Source organism: Amblyomma mixtum, chromosome 2, assembly GCF_055824585.1.
Source record: "Amblyomma mixtum isolate Tamu chromosome 2, ASM5582458v1, whole genome shotgun sequence".
In the NCBI taxonomy this organism is placed as follows: Eukaryota; Metazoa; Arthropoda; class Arachnida; order Ixodida; family Ixodidae; genus Amblyomma; species Amblyomma mixtum.
The window spans coordinates 182716172-182741588 of NC_143013.1; the positions used below are offsets into that span (position 1 = coordinate 182716172).

Consider the following 25417-nt stretch of genomic DNA (forward strand, 5'->3'; position numbering starts at 1 on the left):
GGATCCCTCGTCGCGGCAATGAAATATTCCTTCTTGTAGATGCACCATACCAGAGGGAGGAAGGTCGTGATGCAAAGTGAGGCAAGTGCCAGCAGGGCGCAGGCATAGGCAAGGCGATCGAGCCCCGAGACGACATAAGTGTTATAAACCGAACTCCACTGTTTTCGTTTACGTTGGAAGGGTGCAGATATAGGTGAAGGAAAGTAGCGACAGGAAATGGGAACTGTTCTTGGTACGAGGTAACGGACTGTGTACAAGGAGGGTAGAGTTGCTCATGAGCACTGTGGGGGCCACAGCACACCTACCATTGGCCGGGTGCCGGCCCATGAAAATGGCAGGATCATCACCCAGGCTGAAAGCATGGGGTTAGGCTACCGAGTCCTGAATGGTGAATTCGTGCAGTGCATCAGGCGTGAGGCGTCGCTTGAGAAGGCGATTGGAGCACGGCAGGTTGAAAGCGCGGTTGAAAAGGATGCACCCAGTAAAAAATATTGGCAGGAGGTCGAAGCGTCCACGCGTTGCACTTGCCAAACCACGGACAGTGTTGCTCCCGGTGGGGGGAAGAGAAGTGTAGGCTGCCGCTCAGCGAACACGTAGGTACCGGGCTGGGTGCGCAAGAGGACCGCGGGAGCACCAATCGAAGTATTCAGCCAGGCTGTCCTAGAAGTCTAAGCACAGGTCTGATCCGGTGGCGGAAACCACACACGGTCTAAGAGACAGGGTGGAAGCTTGCGGCTGGCATAATGGTATTACAGGAGGCGGCTGGACACATTCTTGATAGCGAAGTGGCTAACTGCAACGCAGGGCGGGGTTTTGACGCAGCACGTCGAAAAATTCGGAAGCCGTCGAAGGGCTAGGCGCTTATTAGGAGCTCACCTGACACGATGGGTGCATGATGGGTTGGTGGGGGATGAAGGCAGGGTGTACGGCGCCAGTAGGCAGCGTACGTCCAAACGCCGAATGCGAACAGTAGCAAGCCGTGGTAGGGCCAAGCGGAGGAATGAACCGGTAGCACAGTCTGGGGCTCTGGCTTCACGGTGTTTAAGGCTGTCATCTGAGGTCCCCACCTTTCCCCACTTCGGCTGCGGTGGTGGCAAACAGCGGTTCGCAGCCTAATTGCTCCGTACAACTGGTTGCAGGTTGCAGTCTGCGCGACGGATTTCTCCTTCGCTTGGAATTCCCAAGACTGTGGGACCTGCAGTAACCTTCTTTGAACTGACCGGCTGTGGATGCACGGCATTTCGTTTCCTGAAGCAACTACCGCTGCTAGCGTCACCAGGCTGCTATCACCGGAATGATTTGTGCCGCTCCTGTCATGCCCACTGCTCGTCACTTCGGCGGTGGTGGCAGACAGCGGTTCGCAGCCTAATTGCTCCGTACAACTGGTTGCAGGTTGGTGCTTTCGCCTTTCATTTTCAGTCTTGGTCTTACCCTGCTGCCACCGCTGCCGAAAGTGTCTTGCTTTGTGCTGTGCCTTTTTGACTTGTTGGCCCGTGTTAGATAAGACATGGCTGGCCGCGATAAAGTATGTGCGGCATGTTCGAAAGCAATTCCAGCCAAAGGCCGTGTAATGGAATGCTCTGAATGTAGCAACTTGTTCCACCTAGGAAAATGCTCTGGGGTGTCTGAAGCTGCTGCGAAGGGAAAGGCTGAGGCTTTTTTCGAGGTCTGAAAATGTGGCACATGCTATTCGTCACGCCTCAGAGGGGCGGGAGGCGGCAAGGAGGGAGACGAAGTCAATATACCCGTCATTCTCAGTGCTATCCTTGCGAGACTTGAGAAACTTGAACATCTTCCAGAAAAAGTTGACAATATTGACAAGTCGATCAATATGATGTCAGAGAAATATGATGAAGTGTTAAAAACAATGGCTAGACAAGAGGCAGAGATTAAGGAACTTCGAAAGCGAGTTGTTGTCCTTGAAAGTTGTAGTAACAGTAAGGAAGTGAATCATCTGAAGGTCACTGTGAACGATTTGGAGTGGAGGAGTAGACGGCAAAATTTGGTACTCCACGGCATTTCGGAGTCAGATGGTGAGAATTTGCTTGAAAAAGTGAATGATGTGGCCCACTCAATTGAGCTTCCTGAGCTGTGCGAAGGCGATGTGGATGCCGTACACAGGCTTCCCGCCAAACAAGGCAAAGTTCCAGGTGTGCTAGTTCGTTTCACTACCCAGAAGCTCAGAGATCAATGGTTTTTGAAAGGCAAATCACTCAGAACGTCTGACTCTGAGGTCTCAATCGTGGAAAACCTGACTCGGTTGAACAGAACGCTTCTCGATTCCGCGAAGAAATTGGCTGATGCGAATGCCTACAAGTATGCCTGGCACCGGAACAACAAAGTGCTTGTACGAAAGGCGAACGGGGAACTGGCACACGTGATTCGATGCGATGACGATTTGAGGAAGCTGTTGCAGTGAGTCACTGCTCTTGGTTGTAGTTAGTTCCTTCTATATGGGTGATACTTACCTCTCTCCTAATGATATTAATAATGAGGTTCAGGGCCAGTCTAACCATTTTTCAGTGCTATGTTTGAATATTCAGTCTGTTCGTGATAAACATGACATTTTACGTGCATTCCTTGAACAGTTTAAATTCATGTTCTCTGTGGTAATGCTTACTGAGACATGGGTCAAAGACAAAGTTGATTGTCCTGAGCTGCTCAACTATCAGTCTTACTTCCTAAACAGAACAAGCAGAAGAGGTGGAGGCGTTTCTTTGTTTGTGCTTGATAGTGTTCAGTGTGAAAGGGTTGATGAGATTACTTCGGTTACACCTGATTATGAGGTGCTCTCAGTTTGTAGCAATAAGAACCTCTTCACTGTTGTGTATCGCCCCCCGAATGGTTGTGTTGAGAACTTTTTTCACTATATGGAGCATGTTTTTCAATTTGCCACTGAATATAATTACACTGTATATATAGGTGGTGATTTCAATGTCGATATGCATGAAAATACACCCAGAAGGTCACGACTATCATTACTAATGGAATCATACTGTCTTGTAAACGTTGTGGCATTGCCTACACGCATAACACCCACTACAGCAACACTTCTTGATTTGCTGATTACAAATAACGCAACAAATGTGCTCTCAACCGGGGTTATTAATTATGCTATTAGTGACCACCTGCCTGTTTACATCGTATGTAATAGTGTGCCTGTATTAAAATCAAACTGTAAACAAACAAATGTAAAAATACAGCAGATCACCTCAACTACGTTAGAAACATTTCGAAGCAAAATAATGAACGTCAATTGGGAACCAGTTTTTGCTGCATTGACTGCTGACATAGCGTTTAGTTGTTTTCTGAAGATATTCGCTTCTATATATCATAACAGTTTTCCGTACAAAGATGTAAAGAAACCAAAACGAGCTCGTAAACCCTGGATTACCTCGCATATTCTTCGAATGATTGCCAGGAAAAATTCCCTCTATCAGAAGTTCTTACAAAGTCGCAGTCCAGAATCGTGGGCAACATTCAAGAGGTACCGAAACAACCTGAACTTAACTTTAAGAAAAGCGAGGAATGCATATCACCTTAACATGTTCGCTGGCTTGACTGATCAAAAGAAAGTTTGGAATAGGTTGAATCGAGTCTTGAACCCTAACTCTACAAATACATTTGAAAGTATTACAATGGAAGGCATTAGTTATAGCGGACTCGCACTCGCAAATAAGTTTAATAGCTATTTCAGTGGACTTGTTGATAGTGAACACAATAATATGGCATTGGACTACATTACGAATCATACAAGTAACAGTATTTTTATAACATGTTGTGACGAAAATGAGGTGCTTAATATACATAAAGGCATGAACAATACAAACAGTGAAGATGCTTTTGGACTGAAAATGAAACCTGTTATGTACGTCTTGGACATTATCTGCCCAATTTTAACTTATATTTATAACTTGTCTTTGACTACCGGCATTTTCCCTTCGGACATGAAAATAGCAAAAGTAGTTGTTCTTTATAAAGGTGGTTCGAAAAACGATCTTGGTAATTATAGACCAGTGTCTATATTGCCTATTTTTTCTAAGGGCTTGGAAAAAACATTACATTTACGACTTTCCAATTTTCTTGAAAAATACAACGTGATAACTCCAAGACAGTTTGGATTTAGACCTAAGTCCTCTACTGAAATGGCTCTCCTGAAGCAAAAAGAAATAATCTTAAATAACATTGAATGTAAACAAATAACCCTTGGAATATACATAGACTTCTCCAAAGCCTTTGATAGGATTCATCACGAAACTCTTCTTCTTAAACTTTCTGCATACGGTGTCCGGAACAAGGCATTATCTCTTATCACCAGCTATTTAACTGACCGATATCAGTACGTTTCTATAGATAATCATCGCTCTACTTATAATAAAATAAAGCATGGTGTACCTCAAGGAAGTATCCTTGGTCCCTTATTATTTAATGTATATATTAATGACTTAGTACAGATTGACTCCGAAACAGAATACGTAATTTACGCTGACGACACTACTTTATTTCTGTCTGGCACCAACGCGAATGATATAGTAGAAAAGGCTAACAGCGTGTTGGGCAAACTTAACTCATGGTCTGAAAAAAATTCCCTACTAATAAACACACGGAAAACAAAGGCGATATTTTTTAGAGCTAAAAATGTCAAATGGGCTGTACATACAGATTTAGTATTGGGTGGTAATATGATAGAAATAACTAATGTTGTAAAAACACTTGGCGTTCACTTCAATGAATTTATGCTATGGGACTACCACATCGAGCAAATGGAGAGTAAGCTAGCTCGCGTTGTCGGCATACTCAGAAGGTTAAAGTGCATGATACCTACTAGGACAAAACTTGTTATTTACCATGCCCTCTTTGATTCTCATGTTAAATATTGCCACTTGGTCTGGGGTACAACGACGCAAACTAATATTCAGAAGGTTTTGACATTACAAAAAAATGCAGTCAGAGCAATTGCGGGTGCCACATACTTAGCACATACGAGTGCTCTATTTGCAAAATACCGCATTATGGATGCAAGGGTTATTCATCAGTACCGTGTAATTCAGCAGTACAAATCTCAGGTACATAGTGACACCACATTTTTTGCTGACCTTGCGAATCTACGGGAAAATACCGCTGTTCACAACACAAGACACTACGAATATTGGTATGTACCTTGCCCACGCACAAATTACGGTTTTCAAACTCTCAGGTATGTGTTGCCATCATTCCTTAATAGTAACGCTTTCACTAATCAATCCATTCTTTCCGTTTCATATAACGCTGTCAGAAATATGTTCTTACAAAAGAATGAATCATATCCAACTGTAAAATAAACAAAGTGTCCATGTGCTGTGATTAAACTATCATTTGCGTGTGTGTAACAGTACCGAGACTATTCTGGTGATCTGTTATGAAGATATTGTACATATTTGTTATTTCATGCATTATCTTGTTATTGTTTTACTGCTGTCTGTCATCGCCGTGCCAAGCCGCCACGGGAGATGGGAGCTTTGTCAAGCCGCGTGTGCGGCTTTTTTTCCTTTTTTTCCTTTCTCCTCAGCCATTGTATATGACTGAAATAAATGCACTGAACTGAACTGAACTGAACTGTATAGAAGACTGATGATGTCGAAGGTGACGTCTCGATGATGACCGCCTAGTTTGGATCCGCGGCTCGTCAGCGGGTACTGTGAGCCGTTGACGCTGTTCCTTGGACTGGTTGCTAAACGTCCTCTTCTGCACGACAGTTGGCGCTCTAGCTCTTCGCTCTTACAAAGCCATCATAACGTTCATGGTTATACAAATTGTCTGTCGTGCCCATGCCTTGTCCGCTTGCTTAATTTATACGAAGCTCTTGTGTTTCTCAAACTGACGTTGTTGCCCAAAGTAAACAAGGAAGCCCAGGTGGCGGTTCTGTTGTGCGGCAAGCCGCCTCTTCATTCAAGGCAATGCAAAGGAGGCGAACGTGCGCAATACTCCTGCATCGTAAATATCTAGGCATGTTGTTGCATTTGTAAGCTGAAATATATAGTGCGAAGGGTGTTCACTCTCGCTACATATTCCTTTCGCTGAAGGTTTCCTCCTCCGAGGAAGTAAGAGAGACGTAGAATTTACAGTGCACCGCTCAACTTCGCGCACTATTTGCAGAGAGAGTTATGCATGTGAGGGCCGAGTCGCAAGACGCATGCAGATTAGCAGTGGTCACTGTCGATCATTTGCTAGTGCCGTTATACGATACAGGCGCGTGACGAAGATGACGTATTTACGAGTTAGGGTACAGATACAGGTTTCTCTGCCACGTGATCACGCTGAAGAAAAAGAAAATCTTGGAAGCTTGCCGAACTGTGAAGAAACATACTCACGCCCAAATGAAATGTGGGCAGACATAAGGCGCGCTTTTCTAATTTTGCGGCGAGACATCCCTTACAGCCACTTCGTGACTGCACTTTGGGAGACCGTCTACCCAGAAACATTAATCAGGATAGCTGTAGGCGGCCGTGGAAATTGCGCGGGCAAAGAAGTCGTTAACCGGTGCTGTTTGGATTTCATTCCGACCTCACTGAACACGTTCTCAGCGCACACTTGTACTCGTGAACACCCAGCAGAAGCATAGCTGATAGCAACCGAAACGCACTAGAGACTACATTAGGAGATTGGCACAGCTTAGGTGAGTGTGTTACTCTGTCCTGATAGGCGACTTACCCGCGATGCACTGCGAGATGACCGTAGTCATGGTGACCCAGGAGGCCTGTTCGTGGTTGATGAGATACTTTTCCTTAAAGAGTACGGTCATGTAGCCAACGCAAGAGCTCACCATGACCAACAAGAAAGCCGACAATGCCACTGCAAAGGGCACACCCCAGCAGCGGTCCGATAGCGCTCGTCGCTTTGCAGCATCCATGGTAGCTGATGAGGCCTGGGTACTTTGCTAAATTTTCCTTTACCTGCAAAAAAAGTGAAACAAAGTTGCACGGAGGCTACAAGAAGGTTGAAGCACACTGTAAAAAAGTGGTATTTTGTGTGTAGCACAGCACACATGCTAAAGCAACAATATTAAATTGACACGATGATGCGCATTTCGAGCTCGTGAGGGTTACCTTTAGAAGAACGCGTTTAAAACTAGAACAGAAAAAATTAAATGATCTTAAAAATAAAAGTACGCTTACTAATTGCAAGTTATCGACGGTACGACCGAAATGAATGGAGGAGACTGTGGCTTTTAAAAATGTAAATTCATGGCGACATATCGTGAGAGTGCTTAATTAAAAATGTAGAATCAAATGGAGGGCGTTATGGGCTTGCTGCACTAAAGTAAGTGTGCAGTTTGATTTAATCGCTAATGAAAAAATGATGTACTCTGCGAAAATAAGAACACACCTGTGAATTGCTTGTAACGAAGCGCACCCAAGCTTTTGCAAGAGAATTGCATGCATGGTTATAGAATGCCCCATGCATTTTTGACATGCCTCCTACCTTATTTCGCAAAGTGTTTGTGCGCTGCTTCGAAAATAATGTTCGTAGCTGTAGTTGGATGCAATTCAAGAACACAGAGGCTTTTCCTCGTCAACGGACCAGCTTGCAGCCAGTGGCGTGGGCCAATTGTCCTAACCCTGCTATCGTGACAATGCAGAGAAGGGCGCCACCATAGATAGAGGACTCTATAGCCGACCATAAAGGGTGGTTTCTCCCCTTTCATCTGCCTCTCCCTGCTTTGTCGCACTAGCAGGGTCATGAGAATTGGCCGACATCGTTGCCTGGAAGGCGGTCCTTTGACGAGTCAAAGCCGCTGTGTTCTTAAGTTGTATACGCTATAGGATATTTGGTTTTTTCGTATCGTTAGAGCGACTTAAGGATTAAATTATTTTGTTAAATCGCAAGTTTTTATGTTTTCAATGTAACTCGTCAAATGTTTAGAGGAATCCCCCAAGAGGGAGTGGGTTTTTAATAAGCGAGTAATTGCTCATTGACATCCAGCCAACTGCCGCCACACGGCTGCCAATGAAAGCTGTAGAGCTTTCTCAAAAAGGTAGTGGTTGAAGAAAAAGTTACGAAGCTACAAACTGCGCAGTTTCTGAAAATGCTGCATAGCTTTCCTTTGTAGCCGTACGGCTTCGCTTGGGTGAATGCCGATGGCTAATTATCATCTTATTATCAACATAACGTTCGGAGGGCAAAGTTGATTCTAGCTTGACATCTAAGCTGTTGTTCATAGTTTCTGTTGGTATCTTTGTACACTGTTTTACACAAATAGGCTAGCTCCCGCCAAAGGTAGACGAAGGGAAGGACAGTTTCTTCGTCAGAAAAATTAAAGCAATTCTTCGGTAAGAAAAGCGGTAATTTTATGTTAGCGTAATTAGGAGTTCACACACGCAATCACTTCCAGAACAAGGCTCGAATACACGTGTTAACGTGCACTGATAGGTGAATTACTCAGGCCATTACTTCGCCAATAAACTAAATTTTGATCCAGTGGAATGTACGCTGAACCACTTCATTAGGGGCTCCTGTTTTTATCAACGAAAACAATTCAAAGTGCTCTTCACTGTCACTTCATATTTTAGCTTCAATGGCAAATTATATAATCTCCTTAGAGCCAGACGGCGGATATCTGTATCTGCTACTTAAGATGTTAAGCTAATGCCTTTCTCCAGCTGTGTCATTTCTTGTATACTTGCCTATAATTGCAAAAACGAAAGGACTTCAACAGAACAACACAAATTGTGTTTTTTTTCAAGAGTACAAATTGTCAAACGTTGAATCTTTCATTCGAAAAGCTGCAACAATTTGAAATGTCTTTACACACAGAACTCATACCAACGCCGGTTCTTTCCAGTTCTGAACACCTATTTGCATATCTTGATAAAAGATATTGACCGAAAGCTGTCTAGTTCTAAGAATAATTTTTCCGCCCTCAACAGGGGAAGCTCTCCAACAACCTTGCGCGCCTTTGAGAAACGTCGACTACACAAGACGTTATCTAAAAATAGTACAGTCAGATGGAAGTGTTAATAATCATACTAAGGCGCTCTCCTGTACACAAAAGAACTTCCCGTTAAAATCCGCTTCTTCTGGTATCTTGCCTCTCGAAGATAGTAAAAAATTGGAGCGACACTTAAGATGCTGCTTTAGGATATGGTTTAGAATTGGTTAGTCCTTATATATGCGTAACTGGTCATTCTCAACTTTACAGTCATATGTACAGGGGAGACCTCACACCCCCATTTTATCCGCAAAACTGCAACGGTTAAGGTATGCGCCACTGCCTTGGGATTGCAAGCGCCGCCAGCGGCGGGGCTTCTGGGACCCAAGAGAGAGAGAGGAAACTTTATTGTCAGTAAGAGGTCGGCGATCTTGGGTTCTTATCCGCTCGAGGTGGCCGGCAGTTTGACTTTCGGCGGCCTCCTGCACTCTCGCCGTGGCCCTGGACTGAACATCCGGCTCCGGGCAAGCGAGAACAGCTTCCCATTTTTTAAGCAGGGGAGATGTAACTAGATCTTCCGGAGGCGGATCCTCCGTGCAGTCCCAGATTATGTCTTCCAAGGTGGCAGGCTCGCCGCACAGCTGCGTATGATTTACCAAAACGGGAAAGATATTTGAATATGTCCAGGGGTTTGGCTGCGACCGCGTTTACAGCCTCCTCCACGTGGCAGCCTGTTCGAGGCTGACCGCTCTAAGCGGCCTGTAATAGTTGGTTATGGCCTGGTATGTAATTTGCGCCTCACCCCTTGCGACATCAGGGTCCGAAGCCCCCTCACAGGCTCGGCTGACAAAACCTCGAGCATAGTGGTGACCGGCCTCGTTCCCTGGAACACATGCGTGGGCTGGGCCCACGCCAGATCCACTTCCTTCCTGTAGTTTGGCCTAGTACGATGAGGTTTGTATGCAGTGGCAGCGATATGCCCCCTCGCGATGTTGCGAAGGGCCGTTTTAAAATCACTGAGAATTGCGATGCTGCCTTCCTGAAAGGTTCCTAAAGCTACTGCAGCCTCTTCGGCGTCTTCCACTTGGTGCGTGACCACCGCAGCCGCTACCCTGCGGGAGGTAATGACCGCGCTGACAGCGAAAGTGTCTTTGCCTGTAATGTTATAATGTAATAAGGGAGTAATTACTCATTGGCATCCACCCGAGCGCAGCCATACGCCTACAAAGGAAAGCTATACAGCTTTCTCAGAAACTTCGTAGTTAAAGAAAAATTCGTCCTGGTCCGGGGTTCGAACCCAGGACCACCGCTACACCGGAGCAGTCGCTCTACCAATTGAGCTAACCAGGACAGCAAGCTTATGGTAGGGCGAGATCGAATTGATCAATAACTCGAAGTGGGAACAGTGTTGGTCAAATGTTTAGGGGAATCCCCCAAGGTGGAGTAGATTTGTAATAAGGGAGTACTTACTCATTGGCATCCACCCGAGCGCAGCCATACGGCTACAAAGGAAAGCTATACAGCTTTCTCAGAAACTTCGTAGTTAAAGAAAAATTCGACGACCAGGACGAATTTTTCTTTAACTACGAAGTTTCTGAGAAAGCTGTATAGCTTTCCTTTGTAGCCGTATGGCTGCGCTCGGGTGGTTGCCAATGAGTAATTACTCCCTTATTACAAATCTACTGCACCTTGGGGGATTCCCCTAAAAATTTGACCAACACTGTTCCCACTTCGAGTTATTGATCAATTCGATCTCGCCCTACCATAAGCTTGCCGTCCTGGTTAGCTCAATTGGTAGAGCGACTGCTCCGGTGTAGCGGTGGTCCTGGGTTCGAACCCCGGACCAGGAGGAATTTTTCTTTAACTACGAAGTTTCTGAGAAAGCTGTATAGCTTTCCTTTGTAGCCGTATGGCTGCGCTCGGGTGGATGCCAATGAGTAATTACTCCCTTATTACAAATCTACTCCACCTTGGGGGATTCCCCTAAACATTTGACCAATGTTATAATGTGCCGCATCGACATACATGGCACTATCGGCCCCTAGATACTTTTTGCTCTACGTCTTCACCCTGGCCCTCCTCCGGTTTTCTTGACGGCTCACTTGCATGTTCTTGGGAACAGGTTTGACCCGAATGCGTTCGCGCATCTCTGTCGGCAAAATTACGTGCCCTCAAGGGTCCTCGCCCTCTATACCTAAGCTTCTGAAACAGTAGAGCCCCGTATCTGTCTACAAGAGCCGCTACTCTTGCGACTAAGTTGTGTCTCAATCAGCTCTTCGAGGGTGTTATGGGCCCCAAGAGACAGAAGTCTGGCGGTGGACGTGTTTCTGGGGAGGCCGAGAGCCGCCTTGCACTCCTGCCTTATCAGGAAGTTCAGCTTTTTCCGCTCTGCACTCTTGAGATCCAGGTAAGGGATGGCGTACACAGGCTGAATGGCGACGAAAGCCTGAACGAGCCGACATGTGTCGGGCTCTCATGCCTTGTCGCCGAGTCGCCACGCGCTTAATGAGCCTTATAGTCAGCTGGACGGAGGTCGTCAACCCGTCCAGCGTTACCTTGTTGCATCTGTTGGTTTGCATGGGCATTCAAAGCACCCTTATCGTTTGTACTTCCGGAATTTCGTTTCCGTTCATTGTCAGTTGTATCATATTCGGCTTGGTTTTGCAGGCCCATCCCATATTACGGATGACCAGCAGCTACGATTTTTGTGGAGAACATTCTAGTCCTGCCTAACGGGTTTGGGCGTCTGCGACCACCACCGCCCCTTGGAGGGCTGTCTAGAACAGCCCATCTGATCCATGGTTTATCCGAATCGTGACATCACCAGCATATAGGGTATGTCATGCCGTAACGCTTCCCAGGATGCCTGATCAGCGCGGTGTTGAATAAAAAGGGTGATAAAAACCACTGCTGGGTACCATTATTTCCTCATGGTATGTTTTCCGACTTAGGTTCCCCTATAGTTAGCTGCGCTGTCCTGTTAGATAAAAAATTTCTTTTGTACTCGTACGTGTGTCGCCCTACGTTGAGTTTTGAGAGGTTGGCGAGTATAGCTCCTTGCGAGACGTTACCGAACACCTTCTTCAAATCCAAACGCATCATGGCCCGCGTACCGTGGCCGTTTCCCGGGTCTACGATTTCCCGAGAGAGTTGTAGAATTACGTCCTGCGAGGACAGGCGCTGCCTAAATCCGATCATTGTGTGCGGTATAAAGGCGATGGATCTCTACATAGTTCAGCAAACGCGGGACGAACGCGTTCTCCATGAGCTTACCAAGGGATGACCTGAGGGAGATAGGTCGAAGGTTCTCGATGTTCATCTCCTTGCCGGGTTTCGGTGTGAAAGTGAGTTTTGCATCTTTCCATGGCGGCAGGGGGCTCTCTTCTTTCCGGCACTCGTTCATATAGCCTCTTAGAGTCTGGACCGAGTCGTCATCTAGATTTCTGAGGATTTTGTTAGTTACTCCGTCTGGCCCCACTGCCGAAGACGTCCGAAGTCTCCCCGTCGCAGCCATCACTTCCGTGTCCGTGATGTCCGCGTCTAGTGACGCAAAATGCGCTTGCGGAACAGCCTCTTGAGAGTAATCATTGGTGTAAGAGCTAGCTGCCATGGTGGTCAGTTTGCTCAGAATCCGGTGGGCAGATTGTGATGACGCTACACGGTCATGTCACCTAGGTGGCCCACCTTGGTTCCTTCTCCAGCGGGTGGCAACCTGGGCCAGCCTACGTCATCTTCCTTTTTGCTCACCGGGCCGACGTCAGATTTTCTTGGTAACGAAACCTTCAGCGCAATCGCTTTAAAATTGTGGTTAAACGCGATTTCTTCCATAAACTATAAATCGAATAAATCCTACTTTGCCAGTTCACGAAAACTGCCGCATGTGTTAAAATTTTTTGCAGCGTCGTTGTCATTGCATTGTTGGTGACTTCTATCCTTTTTTAACGCTCGAGGGGGGTCCACTTAACTCCCTGACTCGTCGCCACCCGCGACCATAGCTCTCCCTGCCCGCTCTCAATGTCCACGGAGGAAATGAAGAGGCGCCCGCGTCGTCTCGTGGGCGGCACTTTTTTTTCGCCTGAAGGCTTCGGTGGCTGCGCAGGCCGCGCACCCAGGAATGAAAGTTGACCTTGCGACGCCCGACGGAGTGGACAGACGGAGGCGACAACCCAGTGCTGCAGAGATGTATCCAGCATTGCCCGTGCCTTTTGCAGGCCTGCTGACTGCGCTCCGCCGAGGGAGGGCGTCGCATTTGGGAAGACTTGAGATAAACAATTTGCCTGCGATCTATTGCTTGAATTGTTACAGAAATGGCGTTAACGTCCCCTCTACACAAAATATCCGTCGCCCGCGTTGTCGGCTATGTGAGCGAAAAATCACGAGCATGACTCGGGCAGGTGGTGCCAAGAAGGCAAACTAGGAGGCAGCTGGGCCATCTCGACCACGTGACCTTACGGCTACAGCCTGCCCACTAGAGAGTGAGAAAGCTGCCCACCATGACAGGTGGTAGTTAAATTAATGATTGGTCGCTCGGGCAGAGCAACCTGGGCCACACAAGGCCGACCTCTGGGAGTACCTGCCTGCGCATCCTATCACTCAACCTCTGCACCACTGTGCAAGGAGGAATATGAGCACTCCCAGAGATCTATGAATGTAGAAAATGACTGTGAATATATAGCAATTAAACCATTAAGTTATCGGTTCATACTCTTAAGGCGGAGCCTGTGCACCTCACATTTTTGTCTTTATTTCCCCAACAGCTTCGCCAAATCAAACGGAGTGATCTTGGGCCTGAATGTAGGGTCCCAGCCGGGCTAGAAACCATGCCGGTTTGCAGGCTGAAGAAAGATTAACCGAGGATTATATTTGATAAGTAAATTTTTGATAGTGATCACAACAAAATAACTTACCGGACGCCTTACTGGCTTTGTTTCATGTGGCGCTAGCCACAACAACTGGCCTTATTGCAAAGTTATAGTGCGGTTAACATGGTTCCTGTTATACTATATGAATGTCTTCGCAGTGCTGAAAGGCATCGAGGTGTAACACGAATGAGGATGTGTTGCAAAATGGTGATGACAAAGTGGACTATGAACACATTGTAAAAAATTTAGGGAGCAGTTTGACTGCCTAAAGTGCGTAGAGGCGAAAGCTTTTTCAGCACCACTTTGAGTGCCTATGTGGCACTGGTGACGTCACCACTGGATGTCGTCACACATAATTAATGACTAATTACTAAGCAATAGCTAATTACTGACTAAAGACTAAATGCTAATTAACTGCTAATTAATTAATTAATGACGCTTAAGCGTCGAATTTAGAAGTGGAACTCGACAGCGTGTTGTAGCGCTGCAAGGGAGTCCACGGAACGCCACCACCCTTTCGGCGCGATGCCTTGCTCTTTGAACGCAGTGTTTTTTCAGGAAAAGAAATGGCGCAGCAAATCTGTCATCTCGGTGGACACCTGAACCGCACCGTACAGGAAGGGAGGAAGTGAGAGTGAAAGAAGCAAGAGAAAGAGGGGCCACAATGAAGAAAATGAAAATTGTATTTGGGGAAAAGAAATTACGCAGTAACTGTTTCACATATCTCGGTGGACATCCGTCAAAAGCGTGACACCTCTGCTGACAGCCTTCTGTCGACAATGATGAAGCACTACAGGCTTTCGCCTTAATAGACGAAAATAAAAGAAATGTCGGATTTGGGAAGAGGTTTCTTGGAACGACTTGCGACTTCTAAATTACTCTAAAATTATCAGCAAATATAGCGCAGATAATGTCCCGCAAATGATAAATTGCTGATGGTGCTTTACTTTTTATGAACAACAAAAAGACTCTAATGAAAGATAATTGTGGAACAAAGAATTTGAACGATCTGATTTCTGCCCGGACTCGAATTTTAAAAATAGAAGGCATTTTTTCGTCCAGAAATTTTGATAGGAATAAAACTGGAAGGCAAAAGCTCGTAAGAATGCCTTCAGAGCCCAGAGTTTATAAAGCGTTCTTGTCTAAAGTTCAGTATCTGAAAAATATAACCCACGAGTTTCGATTATACTCATGAGTTGCTCCCTTGTGAGTTGCACGAAGCCATTTGATGGTTATTTCTTTGGAATGCAAATGGATATTTTGAAAGTTTAGTACCTTGAAAAAATTTATGGAAAAATCTCGCATATTAACTGCGCGTTCAAAAGCTCTGCTGTGTTCCAACTGCGGTTAGGCGAGCGGCACCGAAAAATAGGAACAGAGAACAAACACGAGGTTATGCCCAGATGCAGATGCAAATTATACTTATTTTAGGGTAAATTATGATTATAGTTGGTGAAACGAAAGCAGGGGGTCTAGAGAAGAGTTAGGGTGTCCTTGCGTAGTACGCCTTCGGGCGAAACACGTGAACCACCTCGGGGCGCTGGTGGCGTCGAAATGGTTGAGTCTCGAGAGGAACTACTTCATAATTCAGGGCTCCAAGGTGTCGGACAATTTGGTATGGACCGAAATAGCGGCGCAAGAGCTTTTAACTTAGTCCGCATTGTCGGATTGGAGACCAAAGCCAGACAAGATCACCTGGGAGGTATTCAACAAGCCGCCTGCTAAGGTTGTAGCGTTGCGCGTCCTGGCCGTGTTGGCCCTGAATGTGAAGCCGGGCGAATTGGCGTGCAGCTTCGGCGTGTTGTAAGAAGGATGCAACATCGTTCATTTGGGTGGTCGCCGACATGAGCCAGCATGGCATCGAGTGTTGTCCTCACCTACGTTCTTAAATGAGGCTAAAGGTGACGTGTTGGTGGTTTCCTGTACGGTTGTATTATATGTGAACGTTACGCAGGGCAGGGCACCGTCCCAGGTCTCATGTTCCACGCCCACGTGCATTGAAAACATGTCTGCAAGCACCTTGATTAGCCAGAGACACGTCAGAAATACCCAAATTATAGTAGCAGCAAAAACAGCCATCGCTCGTCCATTTGGTATGACATATTTAAGTTTCTGCATTATTTTGTGGATTTTTTTGCTCAAGCTCAGCGACAATAAAGGTGAAACTGGAGTTTTCACATCAGCACCTCAAATTTTTCGCGCTAAAAGTTTCGAAATTGACCTTTTTAGAGCACAGTCATCTTACGCCTTACAGCTGGATTAAAAGCCAGCATGTTCTCTCATGCTTATCAGTTGCTCTGTGGCCGATGAGGAAACGAAGGCGGCTTTCCTAAGGGTCAAGTATTCTGCACTCAAATCAATTTATCTGCCCAAGTTCAACGTACTGCTGTGCTGTCTGGTGCAACAATTACCTATTGTACTGTTCTCCCCTCACTGCCAGCTTGTGAAGTTGGTTTGTCCCTATCGAAGCCATGATTTCCAAGACGCCCTGTATAGTCTGAAGGCTTCGGAGACGTTGACCGTCAATGACTGGCAGAACACCAGTAATACACCGCGTCAATGATGACACTCTTTGCGCGTATGCCTGCTCTCTGCTTGAGCCGAAGAAAGAAAAGGACTGTTGTGTGTCTACGGAGCTGAATCCCTGCACTGCAGAAAATCAAGATGCCACCAGCGGATGTGCCACACAGGCTGCTGATTGCCAACCTGGCATTCACTCCCTGATGCCAACTGGGATGCGGATGTACAAAGTGCAAGTATGGCCTGGAAATGTAGCATGCTTCTGAGTTAATCCTTCGCACAGGAGCAGTGTTCTAGAATGGTGAAGCAAATGGATAATGACCCTAACCATCACTAAACATAAATGCATGTCCTTCTCTCACCATCACAGCTCTTTTCTCTTCCCTTAAACTATCGCTTACACGCCACCAGAGCTTGTCCAATCATCTAACGTATCTAATGTTAGGCTGTTTTGATTTCTTTGTTGTTATTGATTGTTTTAGACTACTTATGTCGTTTTTTTTCCTTCGTGTACAGGGCTAATTTTGTTATAGCCTTGTGTAATCATTAAAATCTATATATCTATTCCATAAATACACAGGTTCCAAATTAGTTTATTTCTTCCTACATTTATTCCTTTTATATATTCTATGGTTACGTTATAAGTGCGTTTTTGCTTATGTTCATGTATAACCAATGTTGAGCAGTTGTATTCCCCCCCTGTGTAATGCTCGAAAGGGCCCTTAGGGTAAATAAATGAAATGAAATGGAATATAAGTACCAAGGTGCAGCTCCTTACGATCTGTCTTGGCACACACATGTTACCAATATCATCTTGGGATCTTATAAAACATTTCGCGTTCTGAAACGTCATTTATGAAACGCCTCTTCACACGTCAAACTACTTGCGTACAAGACACTTGCTACGCCGAAATTGCTTGTTTGGAACCTGTTTCAATCATATCTTTTTGGAAAGCTTAAAATATGTTCAAAATCGCACTATTAATTTATTCACTCTCTGTGCTATTATGACGGCAGAGTTTTATCGTTAAAATCAAAATCCGGCCTGTCAACGTTCTCTAGTAGACGCCGCATTGACATCAAGTCCTTGTACCCCAAGTTTTTATTTTCATATTTCAATGAAGCACCATACTTGACAGCAGCATCCCGCATATCCGAACGCACTAGCCATCAGCCTCAAGTTGCGTGCTCACGATCTCGAACCACTACATTCAATGCTTCGTTTTGTTGCGAAAGCAACACTACTAGAGCCCAGCTCGGCTCGTCGCGTATGCTTCTGGCGGTGCGCCTACCAAACGACCTTGCTTCGCCGCTGCCTAGCAACCGCTTCAGCTGCGCTCCAACAGATGCCCCGCGCCGCTTCCGCCTGTCGCCTACACGCCCATACGGCTCCACCCTCGTACAGTCGTTGGGTTTCGCAGCTCATGACGTCGTCGCGCCGGCCAGGGAGATGGCACGAGCTAAACCAAATGCTTAACCACAAGCGTATTGGCAAAAACAACACGTACGATCTTGTGCCATTGCCTAGCAACCCGAGTTACTACCCGAGCCTACACCAGTTACTCGGGTAAGCTCGTGTAAGTTCGGACGAGCGTCGTGCCATCTGCGCGAGATGTTGCTCGGGAAGAGAAACATTGGACGCAAAATCCGGACGGGCGGCTGGGATAGAAACAGCCACCTGCCAGTGAAGTGGCGCATCGCTTAAGCGCTGCGCCACTGCCCTGGTAGTGGTATATGAGGACTCGCCGCCATCTATGAATCTTAAGCAGGAATTACCAATTCAGCATCCATGGGCATTAACCCACTAAAAATATCAAGTCCCACCCCTAAGGCGGAGTTAAATGCCCCCTACAATTGAAGAATGAACACCCGTTTTCGCAGGTGTACTCGGTTTAACTACGTTAAGCGCCTATCAATTTTTCTTCCAAGCCACCACAAACTTGAATAGCCTTCCCCCAGACATAGCAGCTAACATCTAATCAGACATAGCTGCTAACATAAAAAGCTCACACCTATTACTCACTTACTCCCATTTTTAGGCGAAAAATCACGGGACTGGTCAGCCCAGTTCATAATGAAGCTGTACAGAGCACTATTCCTGGAAATCTTGTGCTAGAGTACACCCATACATTCAAAAGCGTTCAAGGCTCATTTGCGTGCCCTCCAGACAGTGCAGGGTCAGGCACATCGCACAAGCCTGGGTCTCCCTCGGAGCGCATCAACACAAGGAAGTATTGCACTCGCTAAAGACTATCCGATTTCCATGTATGTTGCCCTAGACGCTTTGGGAATGCGCGTACATCATATTTCAAGGATTCCACAGCATCACCTAGGGCCTATGTCTCTGCAGAGACCCCATTATGCATTTGCAAAGGTTATAGCAAGGCAACAGTCGCCCATCCCAAAACTGTTCATCCCGGCAGCACGACCTCCCTCTCCAATGTGGTGTCTGCGGCTCCCATGTGTGCGCCTAGCTCTTCCGGGAATAGCGGAGGAATCAAATTTATCAACGCCAGCCCTTAAGCAACGGACACTGCCCATGCTACACTCTCCTAGGGCCTATGTCTCTGCAGAGACCCCATTATGCATTTGCAAAGGTTAGAGCAAGGCAACAGTCGCCCATCCCAAAACTGTTCATCCCGGCAGCACGACCTCTCTCTCGAATGTGGTGTCTGCGGCTCCCATGTGTGCGCCTAGCTCTTCCGGGAATAGCGGAGGAATCAAATTTATCAACGCCAGCCCTTAAGCAACGGACACTGCCCATGCTACACTCTCCTAGGGCCTATGTCTCTGCAGAGACCCCATTATGCATTTGCAAAGGTTATAGCAAGGCAACAGTCGCCCATCCCAAAACTGTTCATCCCGGCAGCACGACCTCCCTCTCGAATGTGGTGTCTGCGGCTCCCATGTGTGCGCCTAGCTCTTCCGGGAATAGCGGAGGAATCAAATTTATTAACGCCAGCCCTTAAGCAACGGACACTGCCCATGCTACACTCTCCTAGGGCCTATGTCTCTGCAGAGACCCCATTATGCATTTGCAAAGGTTATAGCAAGGCAAAAGTCGCCCATCCCAAAACTGTTCATCCCGGCAGCACGACCTCCCTCTCGAATGTGGTGTCTGCGGCTCCCATGTGTGCGCCTAGCTCTTCCGGGAATAGCGGAGGAATCAAATTTATCAACGCCAGCCCTTAAGCAACGGACACTGCCCATGCTACACTTTGTATTATCGGAACGTACGCAGGTCTATACGGATGACTCGGTCACCTCTACTAGTGCTGCTTGTGGCGAGGTCGTTCGAGCAAGACAAACAAAAATTCACCAACAAATTTCGCATCGGATTACCTCTACGGGAGCAGAATTGATCGCACTTCTTGCGGTGATAGAGTGCATCTGTCAACAATCACCTCAAAAGTGGGCTGTTTTCTGTGATTCTAAACCTGCCATACAGTGTCATTAATCTGCCTTGAGTCATTATGACCATGAGCAACTTTTAGCGGAGGTATGGCATCAGCACCACCAGGCAGTAGAACAGGCTCACGAAATTGTCTTCCAGTGGGTACCAGGCCATAGTGGTAGTGTTGGCAACGCCTTAGATAATGGTGCTGCTCGGTCGGCTCACGACACAACCAACATTTCCTGCATACCACTAACAAGAGCTGACGCAGCAAGGCACCTTAAACTGCTCGCTCTCAAAGTGACTGTACTGTCATGGTCTACTCCTGCAGGTTGGACACCCCGCTCGCACCATTTCGACCCCTTGCTTCAACTTCGAATACCATTCGGCCTTCCCCGCTGTGAAACTACCCTGTTGTGCAGCCTATGGCTGGGAGCGGCGTTCACAGACGCGTATTTCAATCTACTTGCAATCGCAAACTCTCCAGCGTGTGAACAGTGCGGTTGCGATGAAACGATTGGACGCCTACTCTGAGACTGTCCTCGTTTTGAGCGAGCGCGCTTTCGTGGCTGCTACTCTCCACCGCTTGTACTCTCGTCCTCTAAGAGAATCGGAGATTATAGGGCCTTGGACACAACCTTCCTCACAAAGGAAAGCCGCAAAAGCGCTCCTGAGGTTATTTTAGGAATCAGGGTTGTGTTCCCGTCTATAAACTATAAGCTTTAGGTGGGCGCCCTCTGTCCCCTTGTCATAGTGGTCGATGGGCACTTGAAAACCTCATTTTGTTGCTGCTCTTTTTCTTTTTTCCCCTTTGTTCGGCTCTCCACGTGTAGGGTAATCTGCAGGGCATCGCCTGGTTAACCTCCTTGCCTTTCTGTCCTGTTTCCCTCTCTCTCTGGTGACCGCGGAAAGGTGCAGCGGCGTCCATTAATTTCGGGTAGTTGTCTAGACATATTTGGTGTTTAAGTGGCTTATATAGAAAGTGAATTGTATATATAAGTGGCACCGCTGTCCTTAATAAGTAATTTCATTGTTTGTCACACTCGTTGGGACTTTCGGCGGATTGCTTTCATAAAGAGTCGCTGTGTTTCTTACTTTATGTACCATCTTCACACAGATGGGCACCTGATGCGCCATTACTTCTGGCTGCATGGCAAATAGTGAAGATTATTCAACCTATATACTTGAAATAGTCAGATGCAACGAGTAATTTTTCTATGAAATTACAACACTTCTCAGGTGTGATAGGTGTATGTTATTCAACGGGTGGCTAACTGCTTGTGCCACTCACACGACCGTAAAGAGCCACCCCAAAACGGAGATAAGACCCATGGCATTCATTGAGCTACTACTGAAAACTCGCGTTTAATTGACGCAGGATTGTCATCCACCTTCACATAAGTAGGGAAGCCTCATAGTCACGTCTTGATCGTATTTGCCTCTCTGGAGATATCCCTAAACGGCTCATTTCTTGCGTTGTCATGCCTGTTTCTTTTATTTGTCATGACTTCAGTAATACACGGATAAGAGATTGTGCCTGCTCTAAGTTTCAGCCTCAGTAGGCACTGTGGGAGCTTAAGTCTTCGTTCCTAACGAGGAGGACTTTCAGCAGCGGATGAGAACAGCTTTGGAATCTTACTTTACCATCAGTGTCTCATTAATTGCAGCTTCGAAGATGTTTACGCCAGAGGTTCGTGGCACTGTTACTGATATCTGTTCCATTAGATTTTACCTTCAATATGGTGAGTAGAAACGGTTACTTCAGACTCTCTATAACTTGCACTAACTTGAATGGCAGGCTCGACCTGTACACTGAGGAAATCGCTACTCTAGACTGTCACATTCATAAAATCTATGCAGAACAGTTTCGGGCGGCTCGCGTGCGATTCCGAAGCAGTCGAGGTTCGCACTCTCAGGACCCAACTAGCTGGCCTTGCATGATGAGTGTCGCCGCGTGCCTGCCAAGCGAGGCTCTGAGCAGCACAGGGCTAGCGCCCTGGTCACAAGTACGGATGCAATAGTTACCGAGTGTGCAAATATATTTTAGGTGCCGCGTGAGCCGTGCCGGAGATGTTCATGCTGCTCGCTTAGTGTCTGTGAATTTGCAGCTTTCTAACCTTGAGTGCACGGCAACAACCGTGCTTAATTGTGGGTGAACTAAAGATGGAATTGACTGACTGCAGCTTTCGAAAGCCCAGTACCTGATGACCTCTCATGAAAGTTTTACTAGAAAGCTAAGCCTGTTTTATCCCCTCTAAAACACCAAATTTTTCAGAGCAGTAGGAATGCTTGATTTTTACAACGGTCATTTACCTGAACTGAATTTACCTGAATTTTTCACACCAAATCATGATTATAGAGAAAAAGATCCATTTAAAGGCCTACAGACGTAGCATGCGTTCTACTCTTCGTTATATTATTTTCTCTTAAGTCCTCGCAAATTTGCTGCATATCGCAAATTTATACTTTGATTCATGTTCCAGAGATTGACTATTTTATTCAAGCAAAACAGCGCAAAATCAAACAATGGCACAGAAAACACACATGTAAGGAACACTAAAACTGGCAGTTCATTTCTTGTTAAATACAATACCCTTGTCGATCTAGCCGTTTTGTCTTGCCGTTTTATTAAACCCACGGCGAAATGAAGAGATTCGTTGTTGGCTATTCTCTAACGAATGCCTAAATAAGTTATAAAAGCAACTACTGCAAAACAATTTCCCGTGAGAGATCTGTTTTCTCAGAGAGACAGGTTATCCTCAAGAAGTCACCTTATCTAAAGAAAATGGTCATAAAGCTTTGGAATCCAAGAAGCCTGCATCGGCTTCAAAGTACTCCTAGAACGAAGTATGCTGTGATTCTCTGTACTCATTCTGTGCCTGCAATCTGAAAAGAAAATTGGCTGTGGCTTAGCTTGGGTAAGCCCGGTAATTGCGAAAGCAATATCCGTAGCTACGCCATGGTTCAGCTGGTAGTGTACCTGGTGGTGGTGCTTGTGGTTAGACTTGTGGTGATGCATCGGTCATACAATCTAATCCAATCCAATACAATACAATACAATACAATCAAACCCAATCCAATCGAATATGCTAATATGGTAGCTATCAGCCTCGCTACGCGACGGGCTGAAAGTGCAACTAGTATTGCTTTCGCAATAAAATGCAAGCGAGGACTGCTATTAGTTATGAGAACAAAAAATAAGTGCGCAAAAGGACGGGACAAGAGAAAGAGAAGCACACGGGACAAACCTCGTTTGTCCCGTGCGGTTCTCTTTCTCTTGTCCCGTCCTTTTGCGCACTTATTTTTTGTTCTCATAATGTCGTACCAACTAGTCCCTCACCGCACTTTTCTAGACTAGTGTTTTTCTTCCTCCGAAATGTCTCAGAATTAAGTCCCCGAAAGTAAACTTCGAACGACGAAAGCTGATATCTGAAAAGAGATGTCCCCAGAGGCACGTTAACTGTAATAAGAAGGTAGTATACTGCATTCTACCTTATTATAGTTGCACACACGCTGGGCAGACAGAGAGATGTGTAAATGATCGATTTTACTTGAATCAATATTCCAAGCAGCACAGGTAATCCGCCCATATTTGGAAATCGTTTGGTTTCACTCTGGTTCTTTGTAGGACCCGCCTTTACGAATACAATTGCAATATTGGGCTGATTGGGTGTGCTATTGGGGATGAGACAGAAAATCGAGTTTCGGGCCATATAAGCATTTACTGAAAAAAAAACATGGATGTCAACACGACTTCAAGATCACCTGTGTAATGTCAAAAGCAGAAAACGAAATAACTACAGAACGCGTCTGGAAACTTTAATAGTAAGCACTCAGTTTCGTTATCGGCAAAGGATTTGATCTATTTATGGTTAAGCGCATGAACACCCGCGGTATACCGTATGTCCTCACGTGCTGTGCATGATTATGCAACCCTTTCCTTCATGCTGACCGCTTCGCCGAAGCTATTTATTCGTGTAACACGAAATAAGCTGTCAGTTATTAGTGCGCATTATTTGTGTTGTCCGTATTGTTCCTTGTCTCGGCGCCGATTGCTTGAAGCACGTAGGACCAACTTGCTCGAAAGCATGTTCTGAGCATCCCTGCGCCCGCTGCCACACAAAAGCCTTTCCCGTATCTATCCATTAACAATGTACCGTACCGGCCGCTGCCACCTCATTCCTGCCAACTTAATAACCTCGTCCGCCCACACAAATATCGGCTGCCCCAGGCTCAGCTTGCCTTCTCTTGGTGTCAAGTCCGTTACCCTCAACGACTTTGATTGCACCTCATCAGACGTGCATCTTGAGGGGACGCTGAATGCGGCCTAATCTACATGTAGCACATACTGTATGGCAGTACTGAAGTGCTCATGAGCAGTGAGCACTGCTGCAAATTGGCAAAGGCATGTTATCAAAGGTACCATTCATTGCTTTTTTCTCTTTTATAGCACGTCAATCTTGTTCAATTCTTTCTATAGCGATACGCCTTTCTTAGAGAAACTGTTCCACGTACATGATTTCAAACGGCCGGCTCTCACAAGCAGTCCGCACTCACTCCTCTGTGAAACAAGGTTGCCCATTCTTCCCGGTGCTCTTCGTACTCCGCTTGGAGCCGCTTTACAGAAGTGTAATAAACAGTCGAGCTGTCATCAGTTTTCTTACAATCGATCACTAATTGAAGGTGTAAGATTATTCACCTGTCATCGAGTTTTTCTTCGCTAAGGCTAAGCCAAGAATCAATGAGCTTAAGCGTTGAAAAGAGGACATTTATTCAATGTAAGGTGCTCGGGCTAACCGTTCAAAGAGTTGCTATCTGTGGTTTGGTGTGTGCGGATCAAGACCTGCTAAATATGTAAGTGTGGAATTGACATATAGGGCACCCAAAACATTTTGGCGTCCCATTGAGAGACTGTAAGCATAGTGCACATTATTGGAAAAACCGCGTGCCAGCTCACCAGCTCTGTCCTCAGAGTTTTGTCCCCCAAGGTCTCTCGAGTTCTGGTAGGGCCATCAACTTTTATCTTATTCTCGCCATTAACATTGTGATGCGCTCCAAATTATTATTAGCGCTTAAGTAAATATACACCATATAACGGTCAGGGTTCGGGCTAGTGGGTAGTCAAAATGAGGATCCATAGCGCACTAAATTGAAGGGACAAAACACAAGCTTGTGTTGTGTCCCTTCACTTTTTTGTGCTATGGATCCTCATGTTTATATACACCACTTTTACAGAGCTTACGCAACTTTTGTAAGATTCCTCTTTTCAATCTGTGAAGCATGGTAACTATATCAGGTCCTAGGGATAGTTTAACATTGCAACGTTTTCCGCAGCGCCGCACACTAATTAGTACGTGATTCTTCAAAGACAATTTAGCTCAGGTTTTACCAGAACCTCATGGCGGCTTCCATTGTTTTCGACGATCTGTATCTATGTGCAGCTTATATCCATGAGGTTTATTTGGCTCCTCGTTCCCTACATTCTAGTTTTACCCCGAGATCCTATTTTCAGTTCAGAAAAAAACCGTTTTGTATGGATTTAATTTGTATGCCCCACCCTGCGCCTGTATACCGCCCTGTGTATTTTGGTGTACCGGGACATAACTAAAGAAAGTGCGCTAAGTGTCCCTGTAACCCTGTCTAAGGGCATCTTTATATATGTCATGCACCGAAAGATTGCCCTACATGTTTTGAGAGATAGCGCATTTTCGTATCTATGATAAATTACACCCT

General features: G+C 46.0%; 1 protein-coding gene across 1 annotated transcript in view; it reads right to left on the reverse strand.

The window, feature by feature from the left end:
* Window positions 1-25417, reverse strand: part of LOC149361769 (monocarboxylate transporter 12-like) — a 100630-nt gene that overhangs the window by 15361 nt on the left and 59852 nt on the right. The window contains exon 2 of the mRNA XM_089572807.1: window positions 6691-6932. Within this exon, the coding sequence (XP_089428933.1) occupies window positions 6691-6889 (199 nt within the window). The 5' untranslated portion in view covers window positions 6890-6932. The remainder of the gene's footprint in view (window positions 1-6690; window positions 6933-25417) is intronic.